At 35.7% G+C, this 19,421-nt stretch overlaps 1 protein-coding gene across 1 annotated transcript in view; it reads right to left on the bottom strand.

The window, feature by feature from the left end:
- Nucleotides 1-14,565, bottom strand: part of LOC137402178 (teneurin-m-like) — a 76,052-nt gene extending 61,487 nt beyond the window's left edge. The window contains exons 1-6 of the mRNA XM_068088659.1: nucleotides 14,437-14,565; nucleotides 11,776-11,935; nucleotides 7,022-7,197; nucleotides 6,102-6,208; nucleotides 5,077-5,241; nucleotides 3,281-3,368 (exon numbers count right to left, since the gene is read on the bottom strand). Of these exons, the coding sequence (XP_067944760.1) occupies nucleotides 3,281-3,368; nucleotides 5,077-5,241; nucleotides 6,102-6,208; nucleotides 7,022-7,197; nucleotides 11,776-11,935; nucleotides 14,437-14,504 (764 nt within the window). The 5' untranslated portion in view covers nucleotides 14,505-14,565. The remainder of the gene's footprint in view (nucleotides 1-3,280; nucleotides 3,369-5,076; nucleotides 5,242-6,101; nucleotides 6,209-7,021; nucleotides 7,198-11,775; nucleotides 11,936-14,436) is intronic.
- Nucleotides 14,566-19,421: the final 4,856 nt, after the last annotated feature.

Genomic DNA, 19,421 nt, shown 5'->3' with positions numbered 1-19,421 from the left:
TAAAGTAAATGCAAAAAAGAGCGGTATTGAGAGTGAGGTATGAATATTCCATTATAGATCAGTATGTCGATCGAGTTTGTTTGGAATCGGACGTTTTTGCTTCCGGTTTTGGTCGCGAGACTTTTTAAAGCTATATGACTCTGACAGTACAGAGCTGAATAACTTCACAGAGTTTGCTGCTAACGGATGCGCATATCGAAGCTCGCACGGCTCCAAGCAAACAAGCCGCGCCCACTATTGTTTTATATAAGTTATAATGGAGATGCCGCAACACTAACCAACAAAAATTACTACCATTGGCAGTCCCTTTGAAATTGATTATTGTATTATACACCATTTGAAAAAGGACAAAATTCTCTACAAGAAACGTCTAATGATTTTTTGTAATAAAGTAAAGTAAATGCAAAAGAGTGAGATGTTGAGAGCGAGGTAAGAATATTCCATTAGAGATCAGTATGTCGATCGGGTTTGTTTGGAATCGGACATTTTTGTTTCCGGCTTTTGGTCACGGGACTCTGTGAAACTATACGACACTGCACACACCAAGGATGTGTAATATATATACATTTACTGACACTACGAGACTATACTAACAGTGGCCATATATATTGATAATCACAAACGGCCAATGAGAATTAGCCACAACTGTCCAAAGGCTGTGACATCCTTCATGGATGTTTGGTACCAATATTCAAGTAGCGACAGAATATTTGTATTGTAACATGGATCATAAATGATTTGTGATAGCAATAGCTTTTCTACAGCTATTTGTACTGCTATGTTTTGCTTGAAAAAAAAACGCTACACTTTGACGATGTAAACAACAAAACATAAAACACTTCAAGTTCATAACATAGATTAAAGCATAGAAAAAACTCATTGAATGTATTTTATTACAAAAAAATTATCTGAAATGTTTCATGCACTGTTCCAATTTGTACTAGTAGCCTTTGTATATATATTACAAGTGATAATGTTTTTCACATAGTAGAATTTGTTTGTAAGAAGCCCTGTTGCCATTGTCATGTCAAAGCTAATCATGGATGCAACTAGTTTATGGTGGAAATAAATTAATTTGAATTGAGGTCAGTATTAGCAGTTATTTCTGTCAATCGCAGATGAGTCAGCTTTATCTCCACTGACATAGACTAGCGTGTTCGTTTCAACACATCAACATTTTGTTGAAACGACACATTTTCACACGTTCACACGATTTCAGCAACGCACAGCGCACTTAAAGGTTTAAGTAGCCATAACTTAAATGGTAAGATTTTAAGCTGCAGAAATTTTAAAAAATAGCAATGAAGGTTAGACAATTCCTGTACCAGCAAATTATTCGCAAAAATTTTCATTCGCGGTAAATATTACAATCGCGTAGTCTAGGTGCATATTAAACACTTTACTCCTTCAAACTAATGTCATTGTTTTTCAAACTACAGTGAAACTTGGCTAACTCGACCTTCACGGGACCGAGAGAAAGTGTTCGAGTTATCAGAACATTCAAGTTATGAGACCACTGTCACAAGTGCATGTATTATTGTATTTATCAGTACATACACAAACTATATATAAATCAAAAGCATTGATTGCTTGTTGCCAGTTAAGGGACCTCTCGTGTAATGTTTTAACAATTTTTATCAGAAAGTATAAATATTTTCTTTTTATTACTTGAGATTTGTTTGTTTGTTTTTGGTAATGTGACGCTTCTCCTTGCTTGCGGAGGGCTATCCCCAAGCGGATGTTTGGTAAAATTTGATTTTTGCAAACCTATAGAAAAGTCGTTAACGAAAATATTTTGCAGATAGTAGTAGTAATAATGACACCTAAGAACCACTAAAATTTGTTGTTTAACTATATAGCTTGGGATAAAGTGATATTCTAAAGCGATAACATTCGTCTCGGTAGCCGTGGGGCAAAAAAACTGTTCGAGTTAACAAAGTTAAGGTCGAGTTATCTAAAGCAATTTATTATTGCGTGGGAACGGACCAAACAAATCCGTTCGAGTTAACCATGTGTTCGAGATATTCGAGGGCGAGTTATCCGAGTTTCATGGTATTTATAAATCCCATAAAATTATATTTCTCCATAATGAAAGTCGAATAGTACACAAAAAATGTGACTGAAAAAAATATTCATTTTGGCAAGTGATTTATACAAGCAGCTCCAATGGACAAGTGTTTCTTACATTTAATAATTTTTATATATTTACTCAAAATCGTTATAAACTAATTATTAAATGTTTGAATGTAACTGCACTTTGATTGTAGCTGCTATGCCTGAATTTGTGCGTCATATGTCAAAACTAAAGTGGTATGTTTTACCGACAGTCAGCTGAAGTGAAGGTGCCGAATTCAACATAGCAGAACAAGAACTGCTTGAAAATAGTATCAGTGGAACATCTACTCGCAAAAAGAATTGGTCCCAAAAGCTGTTTTACAGGTAAAAAATTTCTTAATGTAAACGGGTTTTATTTTTTTACTGCTCTAATACATTACAAGGCCCCACAAAACTTCGAACTGATTAAAACCTGTAACAAATACATCTTAGAAATATATTACTACATAATAAATTTTATTATTATGTAAACACATTATTAGTAAACACATATAGAAAAAAGAAAGAACAGAGATATAACAAAGAAAACAAGGTTATGTTTGTTTGTTTACCCTTGGTTTTGGCAGTCTGGACAAGGCTAAGCGAATACCACGAGGAGTGGAAAGACAGTGATGGGTGTTGTATAGTTGCCTTGTTTTCGTTTTGCCCAGAATATTTTTTCTTGCAATACAATACAATCTTGCCCAGAAAGATTTACTTAAATTAACGTGTAGGGCCAACTGAAAAACTGATTGTCACCATTCAGAAAACACAAACTTGAACAGCTAAAAACTAAAGTTATCCTCATCCGTATGTGATACATGATAACTCCAAAATGTGCAACCAAAGGAAACCGAAGGCATTGTCATTTACTGACTTTCAATAGGAAATAAAACTGAGTGAGACGCATTGCACGTACCAGTGGAAAGCAAATGAGCCAATATACGACAAACAAATACACAAAAATATGACACAAACAAACGCGGCAAAATACAAAACAAAAACAGGCCAAATTACTAAAGGCCTTTCGACGTTTCGCATCAAGACACATCTCAGACAGATGCCATTTCATAGCTTGAAAATTTCGTACATAGAGTCTTACGGTACAGATTCCACTGTCCGGTAACATATTTGAACAGCTGATACCTAAACACTGGACAAGTGCATCATGACAAGACATACTAACCTTGGTCTGTTCGCGGCTGCAATCTGCTGGCCATAGAGCGCCTCTACAAATGTATACTGTATGTGTGTCGGTTCCACGCTTCGTCTCCCTAAATGGAATGTAATATAGAGGGTGAAGCCTCGAATTCAAACGGATTCACCTTTGAACTCAAGATCAAGCTCTCCTTCCACAAACCTTTGAACTCAAGATCAAGCTCTCCTTCCACAAACCTGTGTATGGCTCACAAGATCTTCCTACACATGCTGTTACACGCCATGCTGGCACCAATACATTCAGCCCATACATACATAGTTTCAATGGTCTCAAGACTTGGGCCAGCGCAAGTGTTTATTCAAAACCTGTTGAATCACTTGCATCTCATTGGCTAGTTCTTTTAGCTACGCATACACTTTGTGAACTATTTTACGTTCAATGAAACAACCTGCCATTGTGATAATTTTTTTTCAGCTAATAAAAGTGTGTTAAAAGTGTTAAAATAAGAACAGTTAAACAGCTCTAAATGTGCAACTAACGAAAAAAACGAAAAATTATTAAAACAGCCCTAAGTGTGCAACGTTGTTAGCTAATATAAAACGACAGCGGGCGGTATCATACTATAAAGACAGTTTTACATTTTTTTATTTTTTCTACCGATTTTAATTGTCTTTTAGGCATCCCGAGAGGCATGAAATACTTGTTGTTCCGTCGCGTAAAAACTCATGAAGGATTCGATATAAATCATTGTAAAACTAAAATTATTGAAAACCAATTACTTCTAATAAAGTGTTATAAAAATTTGGCACGCAAACTAGGCTCACATGAACAAAAAAGGGTTGATTAGATTGTACATATTTAAACATAGCAAAATAATCCCGGTTCCATCCTGAGGTTGAGAACACACGCAAACCTATTATAACATTTCTACATAAATCTGAGTGTCTGTCTGTCATCTGTCTGTCTATTGTTTATCCAGTTATAGCGATTAAAATCTACCAGTGGAAAGTCTACTTCTCGCTGAATTTAACTCAGAACCTCCTGTTCTGCAGACATGTGTGGTAAGCATTACACGGCTGGCTTCCGACTGGCTTTTATACAGTGTGATAATGATTTATGCAGCTAATAATCGACATGAGTGTGGCTTCATATTCGTGCATACAAATGTGCTGATTCGGATTCGAGTCCAGTGAGGTTTTTCATTTTTCTCATTGCTTTTAGCTCCGCTCTTTGGTCTTAGCTTGCGTGCTCCGATTATTAATTGTGGGCCACCAACAAAACTTTATTTTTTTATTTACAAATTTAATGTTTCTTTGTTTATTTAAATTAAGAATCATTTTCAAGTTTCAATTTATACACTTTCAATTTCTAATTTTTTCAATTTCAAATTTCGAATTCAACAAATTCTAAGGTCAGTCATTAAAAACTGTAAAACCTAAAACTTTTCACATGGACTGTTGTATGTTACGTTGTTTCGAATAGGAGTGGCATCTACATTCTCTCTCCGCTCGTCAGTCAGACAAAGAACAATGTTACATTTTGTATGTTAGGTAAAAATAAATTTTCTTTACCAAAACCTTTTTATTACCAGGACAATGCCAGGCATTCATCTAGTAGGGGAATAAAATAGAACAGACAGCATTAATGGATTGAAAAGGATCTATAGTTGGCACAAACGATAGACTGAGCAAAATCTAGGAGAAATACAGACCATAGGTTATACAAGACCCATCATAGATATCAATAATTAATCAAACAAAGATATTAAGCATAAATTGAACAGGACTCATCATAGACATCAATAATACATTGACAAGACTTACCATAGACACCAATAACAGAATCAGAACTGATGGAAACATTAAACTTGTAGAACTTTGACTTGGCCATGTAGAACCGGACTTTGACAAAATCATATGGTGGTATGTCACTACGATGCCTGTCACCTAGGTTACCATCTGTCACTGGTCCTGACACCAAGCTAGCACCTGTAGCACCACAATTCAAATCAATGAACATCTAGAATCTCAATAAACTTTGTCTGTAAAAATTTGAACCAAGCCACATAAAATTCTGCTGCCATTCTCTAGTGGTTTGACAGCTGGAGAACATTTAAAAACAATACTTCTGGGCACATACGCATTTTCTAGCTATATTAGTGCATAAAGTTGCAACGAATCGTTATTCAGAACTACAAATGTTTGCTATAGATTTTCTCTGCTCATATTGATAAATAATTAATATAACTACTAAAACCTATCAGTGGGCTTGTATCAATCATCAGCTACCTGTCAGCAACCATCAGTTATAGCAATTATCAATATTTAGCAGTTGGTCTTTGAAATTTTAAATTATCAGAATAAATGAAAAGAACTGCAGCAATAAATTACTCAGTCTCCTGTGTACACATTGTACACCATATATATTACTCTGACACAATCAGCTAAATCTTTTAGACTTGATTTTTTGCCATGAACATTATTTCTTGATAGAATCGATCTCTCAAAATGCATAGATCTATTATCTGTTGATCTTGCTGGTACCACGTCACTTTGGGCTATATTTTGACAGATTTTCCAATATGTCAACTTCTTGACAATTTTATTGTCAAAAACAGTGTCAAAAAAGAGTCAGAAGACCCTTTATTCGGAGTCAGGGATAGAGGCAGGTTGTTGATCAATCGCACAATGTTATAACATTTTGCGTAAAATGTATATTTATAATATACAGTTTATACATAAATATAAAATTATTATAAAATTATATATAAATATAAAATATATATAGATGAAAGCAGTATCCTAGTTTTATTGAGCTCTTAGGTATTTGGACCTGAGGACAGGCTCACCTTTAGATGGTGTGTTTGAATTCTGCTTCTCTACCAAAAGATAGGTAAAAGCGGCAACACATCCAGCCAGCAATACAATGGCTAACATGAGAAATACTCCAATACATCTACAATAGAAATACAACTCTTCAGATCCGCTTATTCATTGGATCATTACACTGTACAATGACTAAGATGAACAAAATATAGTCATATATATACATCCAGGTAACAGGTTTAGACAATAAGGAAACAGGTTAATGCGTTCAGGTAACGGTTGTATGTATCCAGGTAACGGGTTTATAGGTGTGTGAACTAGGTATAATACTGTACAGGAACTGATGCGGGGTACAATGCGGAAAATAATTAGGAAGATATTAAATGAAAAAATATTCTCCTAAATGTACTTAGATGATAAAACAACTCTAAAATAAAAGATAAAGCTAAGGATTGAATTTGCATATGTATCTTATCTTTCGCTTTATATTTGGAATTATCTCCTCTTTAGACAATCCAAGATACCTTTAGCAGTTAACCTCTCGCTAGACACTCATTATTTTGAGATAAATAAAAATTTATAATCAAGAAATTGTGATATTAAAAAATGTATGTATGATGTTTACTATAAATATATAAAAATGAAAACTACAAACAAAAAATATTTAATGAGCAGTTTCCATATTTTTAAAGTAGCTGAAAATAAATAAAATTGTATTCTATTTTGATTCAAATGCATTAACTTGTAATCCATTAGTTAAAAACTAATAAAAAGTCATTTTTGAGCATTCAAAATGTTGCACCCGCCCAATAATATTTTTTCTAGCAACTCTAGTTTCTTAAATTTAAATTCAATTCAAAATACTAACCATTACTCCTTTTCGTTCAAAACTTATGAGAGATAGAATGATAACGAAAAAAAAAAGTTTTGTAAATTTAACTACCTCCAGTTGCATTGCCGCCTGTCGGTCTTTTTCTGTGGCAAGTGGTGCACTACATTGGATTGTGTCACTGCACTTTCATATGGAACAGTTGGGCGTCTCATAGACTCTGGTGGTGGAGGTGGCGGTGAGGAGGGTGGTGGTATATGTCTGTAGCATATACAAAAACTATCTGATAGCTGATTAATATATATCCATAGCAGGGACAACAGCATCAAGATTAAACTGGTTTCTCTTTATTATGAGATTATGCTGCCGTAAAGACTTGGGACTCTGTTACAAACTGAAGATTCGTTCTATATATTTGTATTATTGTATAAAAATGTGTGAACAAAGATTGTGTCTGGAATCTCTGGATGGCCAAGATACCACAGGAAGGCTGTAATAATTGATAAGGATTTTATAAAAAAAAACATTCTCCTAAGCAGTTTGGGGTTTACAAAGGTAAGTGCTGACAAATGTTTGTCTCAAAGCATGATTACTAGTCTTAGTCACCAAAATTGTTTATTTTCATTCTATTGTGGGATTCGGATACCTTATGAATTAGTCACAAAAGGAGATGATTAAACAATAAATAGACATCTTGTATAAAATCAAAGCAGCGAGTCATTTTCTCAAATGGCTGGTGCAAGTATTTTAATTAAATTTTATTACATGACTAACGCTTATGTGTGCTTATTAACAGTTTTTTAATTTGCAAGGTTTATTTTTAGCTTTATCTTTAGAATTATCTCCTCTTTAGGCAATGCAAGATACCTTTAGCAGATATATTCTCGCTAGACACCCAGGAGGTATTTTGCAACATTATTGAAAATTTATAATCAAGAAATTGTGATATCATAAAATGTATGTTTGGCAAATATGGCCTCTGGCAAAATGCGTTTAGATATTGGTACAATCCTGTATCCTATAGCACGTGCAATCATTGCAAGGCAAGCATCTTTTAATCACTGTCTCTGTTCATTGTAGATATAAATATTTATAGTATCTACAAAAAATGCCAGTATTTAGAAGCAAATAATCCAAGGATTAAGTACCAAAATAGGTTTTACAACATTTGAATATTTGGCAAGCTATTGTAGCTCATGGTAACTGGCTAGAAAGTGACCAAAGCATATGTTTTATATCAGCCAGGTAAGCAGGAGTTAGCTTATCGTACAAAGGACAACTTCAGAATGTGTAAAAAATGAGATGGAGATTTGGTGCTGCGTGAAGGGTGCTAATAGAGGCCCCATATGCTATCACAGGCGGTAAAGCATAAGCTAAAAAATCCACTTATAACATAGGTTCAGATCAAGAAGGTTTTGATAAAACCACATTAGAAAACATCGATAAAACATTAGAAAGAGTTTGTGAGATGCCATGCTCTCCAACTGAGTTACTGCTCAAAAATATTCTAGACATGAAGGTGTATTACAATATATAAAATTGTGAACAGTGAGGACAGCCATAGCCTGCATACCTTTTAGCCAGTTTGCATCTAAGAAACACAAATCAGCCGATAGTAAAATAAAAAGACAACTTCTATTTTACATTCATGTAAAATAGAAGTTGTCATTCATGTAAAAGGTCATGGCAAACTCAGTTGGTTTTATTAGCCCTCTTCAATTCGTAGTTTATGACAACCAATGGTACACATCCTACCATTATCTGTCTACTAAAATGCAACAAACTTGCGAATGCATGACTACAAAACAGATAATTCTAAGGCAGGCACTATCATAGTTTGCAGTTTTAAGCAAAAAGTTGACGATAATGACTTGAGTTTAGCATAGTTCAAGTATAATAATGTGTTTAGTTGAAACTTGGTTTTAATTTCCATGGCTTCAAGCTCGACGCTGCGAGTGTTTTACAGAATTCGCTAATTAAATTCGAGTGCTTATCAGCTCACACATTGTGAATGAGTTGTGTTACTAGGCAAAACGCCAGCTAAACAACTACCAGTAGCGGTGCAGCTCAGGTTAGCATGTCTTGACAAACTGTTGTTTTTGCGGAGTTGTCCCCCGTCGAGCGGGCGAGCAACACAACAGCTTGTCACAAGAAGTACTGCACCTGATGCATCAGCTGCACTTATAGGGAGTTGTTCTCTTCCGTATATGCGGCTTGGTTGCGATGTTATGTCGGTCGCTCCATTAGTAATCATAACGAATTTCATGCAAAGATTTATTTAAAAAAAGATTACAACGTTTAACCAAAGACCAGTCTCTGTTGTAAACTTTAGTAGAACTTAAGAATAAAATAAACTGAAAATATAATCAATAAGAACAAATAAAACTGACTGATACAAAAATAGAAACAAAACTGACTGAGCGCACAAATAACGACATGTTTAGTCACTGTTGTAGCCTAAGTTTTCAAATTCTACTAAAGTTTACCGCGGAGATTGGCCACTGGTTAAACGTTATAATCTTATTTTTTTCTACATAAATCTTTGCGCGAAATTTGTTATGATTACCAATGGAGCGACCGATATAAAATCGCAACCGAGCCGCATAGACGGAAGAGAACAACTCCCTATAAGTGCAGCTGATGCATCAGGTGCAGTACTTCTTGTGACAAGCTGTTGTGTTGCTCGCCCGCTCGACGGGGGACAACTCCGCAAAAACAACAGTTTGTCAAGACAGGCCAAGCTCAGGTAGATTACACAAATTCCATGAGCAACAAGAGGTGACAATTCCAAGAGTAACACAGAGGTGCCAGCGGTGGGTGAAACCTTATAGTGCATTCAACAACAAACCAGGTGTATGCGCAGAAAGAGGGATAAAAAATTGGACAAACAAAGAAAAACACACTGGGTATTACATCACAACAACCAGCAATTGCAAGACAACCAATCTTCACCCTCCAATTTGATGCGCTGTAGTAAAACTGCATATATATAATTCGGAGATATTTTTTAGAAGAAACCTGCCACTAGCACAAACTTCGCTCACGCACAAAATATGTGCTCGCGGGTATCCGTGTGCGCAAACATTTACAAGTGAGCATGGCCTCCTGCATACAAACAGTCAGTGAATTCGTTTGCTCAGTAATTTTTTTGCCGATTGGACATACCATCAAGATAAATTTCTTAACTTCATCTGCCAAGCCCTATGACCAAGAATCTCCAATTCAGTTTTTGCAATATCATGAAATCATTCACCAACGTTGTCCCTGTACTATCAACCAGCAAATAGATCTTCAAACATTTCCAACTATTGGCAATGTAATATTTAGCCATGCCACCAAAAACTTGTGATTTGCAATGGGATTTGTGTTTGACTTTTTACTGGCAGGCATATTTTTTGTGGTTTTGGCGGGCATTTTCTAAGAAAGAGACTAAATTAGCTCAGTGTCATATCAATGCCAAGTTGTAGTTGAAGCTCATTTAGTATCCAAAGAGTTGTCCATAAAAAGCTATCCATAGAAAATTAACTGCTAGCGCAAATATGGAGGGTGGAGCACACGCGTGACTCTTACCGGTCCCCTGAAGAACCAGAGGTCGTTATTGTGTCATGCAACTTTCGGGTCGACTGGCGACCCTGCCAGTATGCAAGAACTTTTGAGCTGCAAGTAGTCAGCTACGATAGATACACACTAGATAGCAAGAGTCAAGTAGGTAAGACACAACACAGGACATAGACTTAACAAAAGCTTTCACAGTTACAAACAAGTAAGGGTGATAAATCCAAACACAGACATACTCCAGGTATGCTTTTACAGTTGCAAATATGTAATGAAAATAATACATACAAGGACACAAATTTACATGTTTTCAACAAGAGAGCAGATAGGGGGGATAAATCCAAACACAGGGACAGACTGAATAGTTTTTTTAAATGTGAAAAGGGAGATAAATCCCACCCAACACAGACATGAAACTGCATGTTTTTAAAAGCTACAAAATCCAAAAGGATCACGAGAGCAACTTAGAACCCTTGCATGCTTTATAACCCTAGTTCGTTGTCTAGAAATCAGGCTAGTCACTACGATCCAGCCATGACTGGCTACAAATAGTTGAGAACAAATAGTAAATATTTGATACATACACCGTATATCCCCGCATACAAGGCTTATATGCGGGGATATACGGTATGTAGAAAGGAAGTAAATCTGGGTGAGTTAATCAAACAGGCCAATCTATCCAAAACAGAAATTATTTACTACAGCTGCTGATGAAACGGTGAGTGGGATAAAAAATGAGTTTCTATTTTTCAGCCAAAAAGAGTCGTGAAACACTCATCTATTTTCAACTTCAAGTCATCCAAAAGTAATTTTCCTATGTAAAAAGAAAAGCATTGTGGAAATGACGCTCCTCAAATATTCAATTCCAAATTACTCAAGTATAAAGAACTAAAACTTAAGCTACATAATATGAGAGCAAGTGTTTGAGTCGACATACAATACATAGTTTGCTAAACTCGCAACGTTACACTCCAGATGTGACACTGATATTGCTTTCAGATTCCTGATGTGAGTCTGTACTGCTTTTAGACTCACAAAATAACAGACTATACTAACACAATATAACAGACTATACTAACACAATATATTCAAGACATGATGCGACGCTGTGTAGATTTCAGACTCACACTGTGGCCCTGTACAGTTTAAGAGAACAAGATAGAAGATGAAAAAATCTGTTTCAGACACATTCAAATTTCAGCTTCCAAAGAAACATAAGCTAGCAAACAACATCCATGAAGTGGTTCAAAAAATATAATGATAGACTGATTTACACTTTTATAAAATGTACCAATCCAAGATAATAAAACTACAAACCTGTCACCATTATCCCATGGAGTCTCATAGCTGTGACTTCCTGTAGTAGCCATAGTATTGCTGCCATGATTCCCCCTCTGCTGTGTTACATTGCCATCTTGTAAAGCTAACCTGTCATGGTTGGTCATAGACCTTGACACTAGCGAATTCGAAGCTCTAAAACAAACCGTTGGTGATCTATTAGATATTCTGTTTTTCATTACCAGTAGTTAAGGTAACCACTTCAGCCCTTTACCTATTTCAATAATTTCTGTGTAACCACCAGATAACAAAAGGAGAAAGTAACCAATTTTACTAGTTTTACTGTTGTGATAATTTAGTGAATGGTAGGGTTATCATCGCATAGCAAGCAACGCGATCCTGCTTGACAAACAATGTCAAACAAGCCCTATACAGACGCGGCTAATGAATTAGAAAAAAACAATAAAATTCCAACTAGAAACAGACCGTAACGTTCCAAAGAGTGGAGCCGATATTTCTATTCTTTTACTAACGCAATCGTCTGATTCATCCCGATCACTTGTAGTCCTTGGCGTGAGGTCATACAGCCGAGATTCCAGCTCGCTTATATTATGCTCCTCGCTATTCTCAGACGAACCACGAATGGCAAGATTCTGCATCTCATATAGTTTGTTACTCATCCTTATTCAACTATGTCCTTTTTATTCTTTTACTAGTCGGTAAAAACTAACAGTACGAAATCCTGATGAAGCAGACATTCTGGAGAAAAGTATCTCCTGCTGTCGTAAGTTGGTTTACTTGAAGAGCAAAATTAAAGATGAATGTTTCAGGTGAAGAATAAGAAGTATTGACCTGAAATGCGGGGTAGATACTTCAAAGCAGTCTAGTTATGCGTCAGAATTAATAGGATTACCCCCTGCACAGTTAGGAGATAAGACAATTATGTGTTATCTAAATATTTAGACCGAGAGCTCAAGAGAGAAATCCAGCTTGGATATTAAGTCTAGGCAAGGTTATGGTGAGGATAACTAACAACGAAATCTTTGGTTTTTTATGGGAAAAAGCTTAAGGGCTATCACAATATAAGCCTTAAAATCAATAGCGCAACAAAACTAAAAATGCAAGTTGAAGAAGTCTTTGAAGGGTTGTTACAAAAATAAACAAGAAATACATACTTCTACAAGCATTGTGACTTTCCTAAGTAAGTTAACCCATTGCCAAAAGAAAGTTAATCTATCGCATCAATAGAATTAACCAATTACATCAAGAGGATTAGCCAATTGCAAAAGTATGGTTCACCCTTGCATCTAAATAGGGTAAGCCCATTGCTTCAAGAAGGTAGCACATTGCATTAGAAATGTTACCCAATTCGCTCAAGAGAAAACACAGCAGCCATAAACACTGCACACTCCAACTGCAAGGGGGTCCAACTCCAAAATTCAATGACTATAACTACATAGCAATAACCTTATAGGAAAGCATTTGTGGGCTGCATGCAAAATGAAATGGCAAGAACGGCACGCAGAGCGGCACAAAACGCTGTTCTGAAGGTCATTAAAACCACTCAAGGTTATTAATTACAACGCTTCCATCAACATTATTATCGTTGCTGACCACCGAAAAACTTACATAAAAACGAGACATGCCAGAGCTCAACATATAAATGTTCGAATATACATGTAGGATATGAACTTTGAGTGAATATTCAGGTCTACCCCTAAAGTAATTGCCTACTTTTGCGCATAATAATCGAATTTTTTTGTAAAATTTGTGGTTTCTAAAATCTAAAATGTTAATTTCATATCCTCGATATATACCCAAAAAAATCTATATTTTAAATTTATGCATAGCTTTGTGTAACATCCTTGTTTAAAAGCTTGTGTAATTACCGCATTTGGAGTATTTATGTAGCAGTTGTATCATATTTTTCAGTTATAACACAGATTAAAAAAGTTATGTGTATTTTTATAAGAATTTTTGGTATTTTGGTACTAGATGTGAAGATCGCTAAACAAATTACCTTGTTTGACTGTAAGAGGTTTAACTGGATATGTATATGTTTTGCCTTAAAATGTTTTATGTAAAAGTTCTAAGTAACTTTTACATAAGGAGTACGCATAAAAGCTGTTTGTCAATTACAAAGCAATAACAGAAGCAAACTTAAAATGTTTAAAGATGACTTTACACAAAGTTTTAGTAAATGTTATCAGAAATTATCAGTATTTTTCTATCGTTTCCGGTTGTTTTGATGTTTGAGGTAATCTGACTGCCAGAATGTTTCAAGATTAAAAGTGACAAAAGTTCATTGCGGTTAAAATGCTCAGGTCAAGCGAAGGTACGATTATGGCGTCTATAGTTGCGAAGACACCGATGGAATAGAGACGCGCAACGCAGCGACTTGAACACAATAACCGATATCAACTACAGCAACAATGGCAACTAGTTATTCATTATTCATGCATATTTTTCTTCTGAATGCTTTAATTGCAATAAAGTTTGGTCGATTTTAATCTTGAAACATCCTCGTAGTCCAATCACCTCAAACATCAAACCAACCGCAATTATAGAAAATATCGAAACTTTCTAATAAAATCAACTGAAATGTCGTGTAAGTTCGTCTTCGTGTAGAGCGCCAGGTTGTGTTTAATCTTTCCTCCATCCATAATCAGCCGTGATAAGTACACTCAAAGACCTACCTGTATGGAGACTGATGATTCTGCATAGAGCCGAGTGCATTGGTCGGTCTGCTATTATGTGTGCACATATTGCCTTGAGGCCCTGGGTGTAAGCAGTCGTGAGGTGCTGCAGGTATAGTGTAGCCAAGCCGAGCAGAATGATGTTGTGGGAATTCGCTGAGCTTGGATAGTGATGGGTAAACAAGGTCCCACGGAGGCTCATATGATCCGCTGTGGTATTTACTGCAAGTTGAAAGGGCAACTGTAGTCAACCTGATTGAATGAAGTATGGGTTAAGGAAGTTAGTGAGACAACTCCCATGTCAGACAATACACAAAGCTCCTTAGAAGACTGTTTGCAAAGTAGTTGCCAAGTTTGCTTGCATTTTTTAGTATGTGGTTTCTTTACAAATTAACTGACAGCATTTTAAAATTACATATTTTTATAACAATATACAGTGCACCCTAAGAATATGATTTTAATCCGTTCCTGCTTTGGCGTCATATGGTGAGAAAATCATAACAGTCAAGGGAGTTAGTGAGATAACTCCAATGTACAACAAAACACAGGTCCAATGTAATTTCACTAGTGTTTTGCAAGGTAATTGCAAACAAGTGTTTGCAATTACCATTGGAAGACTGTTTGCATGGTAAATTCTAAGCTTGCTTGCATTTATCTGTTTATGGGTTCTTTACAGGTTATAGAAACACAGTGCACTATTTATGCACTAATAGTGCACTAATAGTGCACTATTATTGCACTATTGTTGCAATAGTGCAACAATAGGTCAATAATAGTACTATAGTAGTACAATAGTAATGCAATAGTATTGTTGCAAGAAAAAAGTGAGAAACATTTTACCACCAGCAAAAATAAAGTAATAGATTTGGAAATGTTTTTACAAAGCTGTTTTTAAAGAACTACCACTATATAAAAGCACTAACCAAAATCTCATTGATTATGAAAGGTTCTACTGGGTCAGGACTAGGATTTCGTAAACAACAATAAATAATTATTTTTATGTCATTGAACGACTGGTCGAGATCGTAGTAGTTCTTAAAGATGTGGCTAAATATGCATGATTGTTCTAACCAATTACAAGAAAACATACATTCAAGGTGACGTAAAATTTGGAGATTCTTCATAACGCGTGTATAACTTTTTATTGACAATGGTAATATCTCTAACCTCTAACCTCTCCACCTCTAACCTTGGTGGAGGATATTACTGTAAAATAACATAGGACGTAGGAGAATCTTAGATCAACTAAATTATGTTTTTCATTACATACCAAAAAAATTTTTAAAAATGAAGACTATGTATTACCGTAAAACAAGATATTAAAGTTAGCTGGTTTTATTGAAGCTAGTAGCCTGTAAGTCTAGTATGCCGTGAGAGATCGGTAGGTGTAATAATAGATAAACAATAATTCTAGAATTGTACCGGGTGGTCGATGGGCGCAGTTGTGCGTATACCATGCTGATAGTCACAAGTTCGAATCCGGAATGAAGCAATCTATTTCCCGACTTCCAACCAGTGAGACGAACGAACACGGCGTATATTATAGTAAAAATTCCAGAGATTGTCTTTATAGTCTTGAAGCCTAAGTTCCTTAGCTGGATATGTTAAACTAACCTGCTAGTCTGTGACCGTCCCAGAGCATGTGGAATGTTCTGATGGTAATGAGTGAATGAGTTTGGAGTTTGCGCTGCGGAGGATCCACAACCACAACTGCTACCTTTTTACAAGAAAAATTAAGCACGTAGACATTAGGTAGCGAAACAAGACAATTATAAAAGTAATGTACCCTGTTGAAACCAGGAGCATACAAATCCTGATTAACTGCAATAAAAAAAAATTTTTTAATATTTAATAAAATCGATAGTGAGACACTACTGAACTTTACCACATACATGTTCAAAAAATACTGTGAGGTTTCTATTTTAATGTAAACAAGAAGCATGTTAATAGTAGTAACCTCAAACTAGCATAGAAGCAAAACAGTGTCTATATTACGTCGTTGTTGCAAGTTTGACAAACTTCGGAGTTATCTACTCATCTAAAGTGGGCATGTAGACAAATTGGCAGTCTGAATACTAGTTTATATTAGTTTATATCAGTTATACAAAGCCATGGGCCAAAGACAGGTCCATGAGCAGCCTCTAACCTTGGTGGCTGTGATGGGTGTGATAAGGAAGCACTTGTGACTGATTGTCAAGGCAATAGTGGCAGGTAGAGCTGAATGAATCGGGTGTGTTCACAGATCTAGGCTGAATTGTTGGATGATGAGATGCATCTACAGTAGTTAATGTCCAATCTCTGATATCGGTGATAATTTAAAAAGGTTTATTTTAGTATATAGCGTTTTCTATGGTAAGCATTACAAATTGTCTTGCATTGATGGCGGGGAATAATGGAACCGAGAAAACAACTCCTACCTTTTGTAGTTTTATCATTTGAAATCTAAGCATTTGATGAAATTAGTAGTTATGTTCATCAATCGTAGTATAGTGTGAATATTTGTCCCTTTAACACTGCGTAGTTTAAATAACATGTTTTATATCTACATCCTAGCAATTACTAGCAACTAGATGTGTGTTCCTAAAGCGTTTGTAGTAGTAATATTCATAGATTCACATTATAGAGGATCAAACCTTATCCAGGAGAAACTAGATGAAGATATTTTGCATATAACTGTAGTACCTGAGTGATGTCATAGGAAATACATGAAGCATAAACAGTAAAGATGTGCGAGAACAAATTATTCGCCAAAACATTCATTAGAAAGGAGACTTACTAGTGAGGTGGTATTCTCCTACACCATGCCGATGACGAGTATTGTCACTGTCTGTGTCTCTTGCGGCGGTAACATTCTGATCACAAGAGAAGGCGGCGCTGGAGCCGCGAGAAAGCGCCCCATCATCAGAGGCGGTAGAAAGTACTGAGTGTCCACTTGCAGATGGTGATACAATGTTAAACATTTTGTCCCGACTCATGCTTCGCGGCAGCGTTCGCTCATCTGTTCCTGCCGAAAGAAGAAAACAGCTCCATCCATTTGTGTTTTTAGTTAGATATTTACTTTCCATGATAAACACCATTTTAAACCAATGATATGATAAACACTCGGCATTTCCTACTGATAGCACTCAAAAGGTTATGAAATGTTTTACTAAGGAATGTTAGAAACTTTCAAAAGTGTACTTTGCATACTATATTTAAATTCGATTAAAGCTATCACACTAAACAATGAGTTATTTCTATTAGATAAATGCCAAAAACAATACCAATTGAAAAATACACAAATCAAAACATTGAAATTGACGAAGGTAAGTAGATAATTTTTATCGCATGAGTCATCCTGAATGTGATGGTTGAATAAAAATCTTATTTAAGCTAAATATTTGAGATGGTAACGACTAGCTCGTCACATTACGATAGCTGCCATAGGTCACTTGCCCAGGCCTGTCAGATGGCTGTGACTGGTTCTATTAAACCAAGACAAGAGATTCAGCCCTCTGAATACATAACACGCTTGTAAGAAGGAATAATCGCACTACTTGAGTGCTTTATTTTATCAAAATTGACACGCTGGATTAGAGTCTGACACTTCTTACTAAAGAGAGATATAGTAGCTAATTGCAACAGTTCCCTCTGACAACACTGCTGAGAAAGGAAGGGAGAATAGATCAATTACACTAATAACCACAACGTAGCCACTTCAGTGCTAAACAGCATTGGCAGAGCAAACAACATTCAAGTCTTTGAGTTTCAGCTTTAGCGATTACTTCACGGTCTTGTTCTACTGAAGAGAATGGCAGAGTGTTTTTATCCTAGCCCTTGAGAAATGCTTGGATCCAACTAAACCTATCCATATAGTTATCAGCTGCAATTAGCACTGGCTTAATGTTCTGAAGTGAGTTGTTGAGAATGGAAATTCCCAACTATATTAGTGTCTTACAAAAAGTCTTAAAAGTGATTGGGTAGAGTGCAAAGAAAACCAGAAAAAGAGCTGTCAGAATTAATTAATTAGGTGCCAACCAAATGGACCAGAGTCAGAGAAGGGAAACAAGCAACAGGCCTCAAATTAAACATGCTTATTAGGGTTGTGACTTTCCACAGATTGAAAGAAACAGATTTTTACGTCGTAATAACGAAGTCTCAGCACAATCTTAAAATGAGGATACAGTTAACACTATTTGTAAAATAATACGATACAGCTGTTAATGATACGATAAATATGATCAATAATGATAAATAATGATAAATAATGATACAGTGTTCTTAACTGAGCTGTTCGCAAGGAAGACTCATGAATAGGCCCTACATGAGTGTCTTAAAATTTGCCAAGACCTCCAGAAGGCAGTCACATCAAGAAACTTGCATTGCTGTGATGGTTCCCATTGGTCATGCTTAGATATAAAAGAACAAACCTACAGGTCTTTTTTGATAGAAACATTTGAGTGACGGAGAATTTTAGAGCAGACATTGTTATAGTATGGATGATTTTGCCGTTTTCTTTATGTAAGTATGTAGGTCGTATTGGGATTATCTGAGAGTTTTTTAGTGTATTTTGAAACCTTTGTAACCACAAATTAAGTTGTAAACATAAGCTAAACTGGTAATGAATAAAAAACATCACAGAAAACAAATTGTGAACAAGCTTAAACAAAATACTGGTTTAATTTCTAGCAAAAGTAATATTGCAATGCTGAACATTTACTACAAATTTTGTGTCTTGCTTGTAATAGAGCACCGAGGGAAGAAATGAAGAGGATTGGTTACATGAGTAACCAACAATTGAATATGAGGAAAACAAACACAAAGTAACTAGCCAAGAGATGCTGAAAATGACATGGTTGGACAGGTCAAAAAGGACATGCATGAAGGAAGAAGAAATCGAGTTCTGCAACCCCCACGGGTGTTATGGCGAAATAGAAATTAGCTAACTCGCTTAAAACAGTAACTTTTAGTAATCACTTTTTCAGTAGGCATTTTTTTCATTCTCC

This window comes from Watersipora subatra, chromosome 8, assembly GCF_963576615.1.
Source record: "Watersipora subatra chromosome 8, tzWatSuba1.1, whole genome shotgun sequence".
NCBI lineage: Eukaryota > Metazoa > Bryozoa > Gymnolaemata > Cheilostomatida > Watersiporidae > Watersipora > Watersipora subatra.
This window is presented reverse-complemented; position numbering and strand designations above follow the sequence as displayed.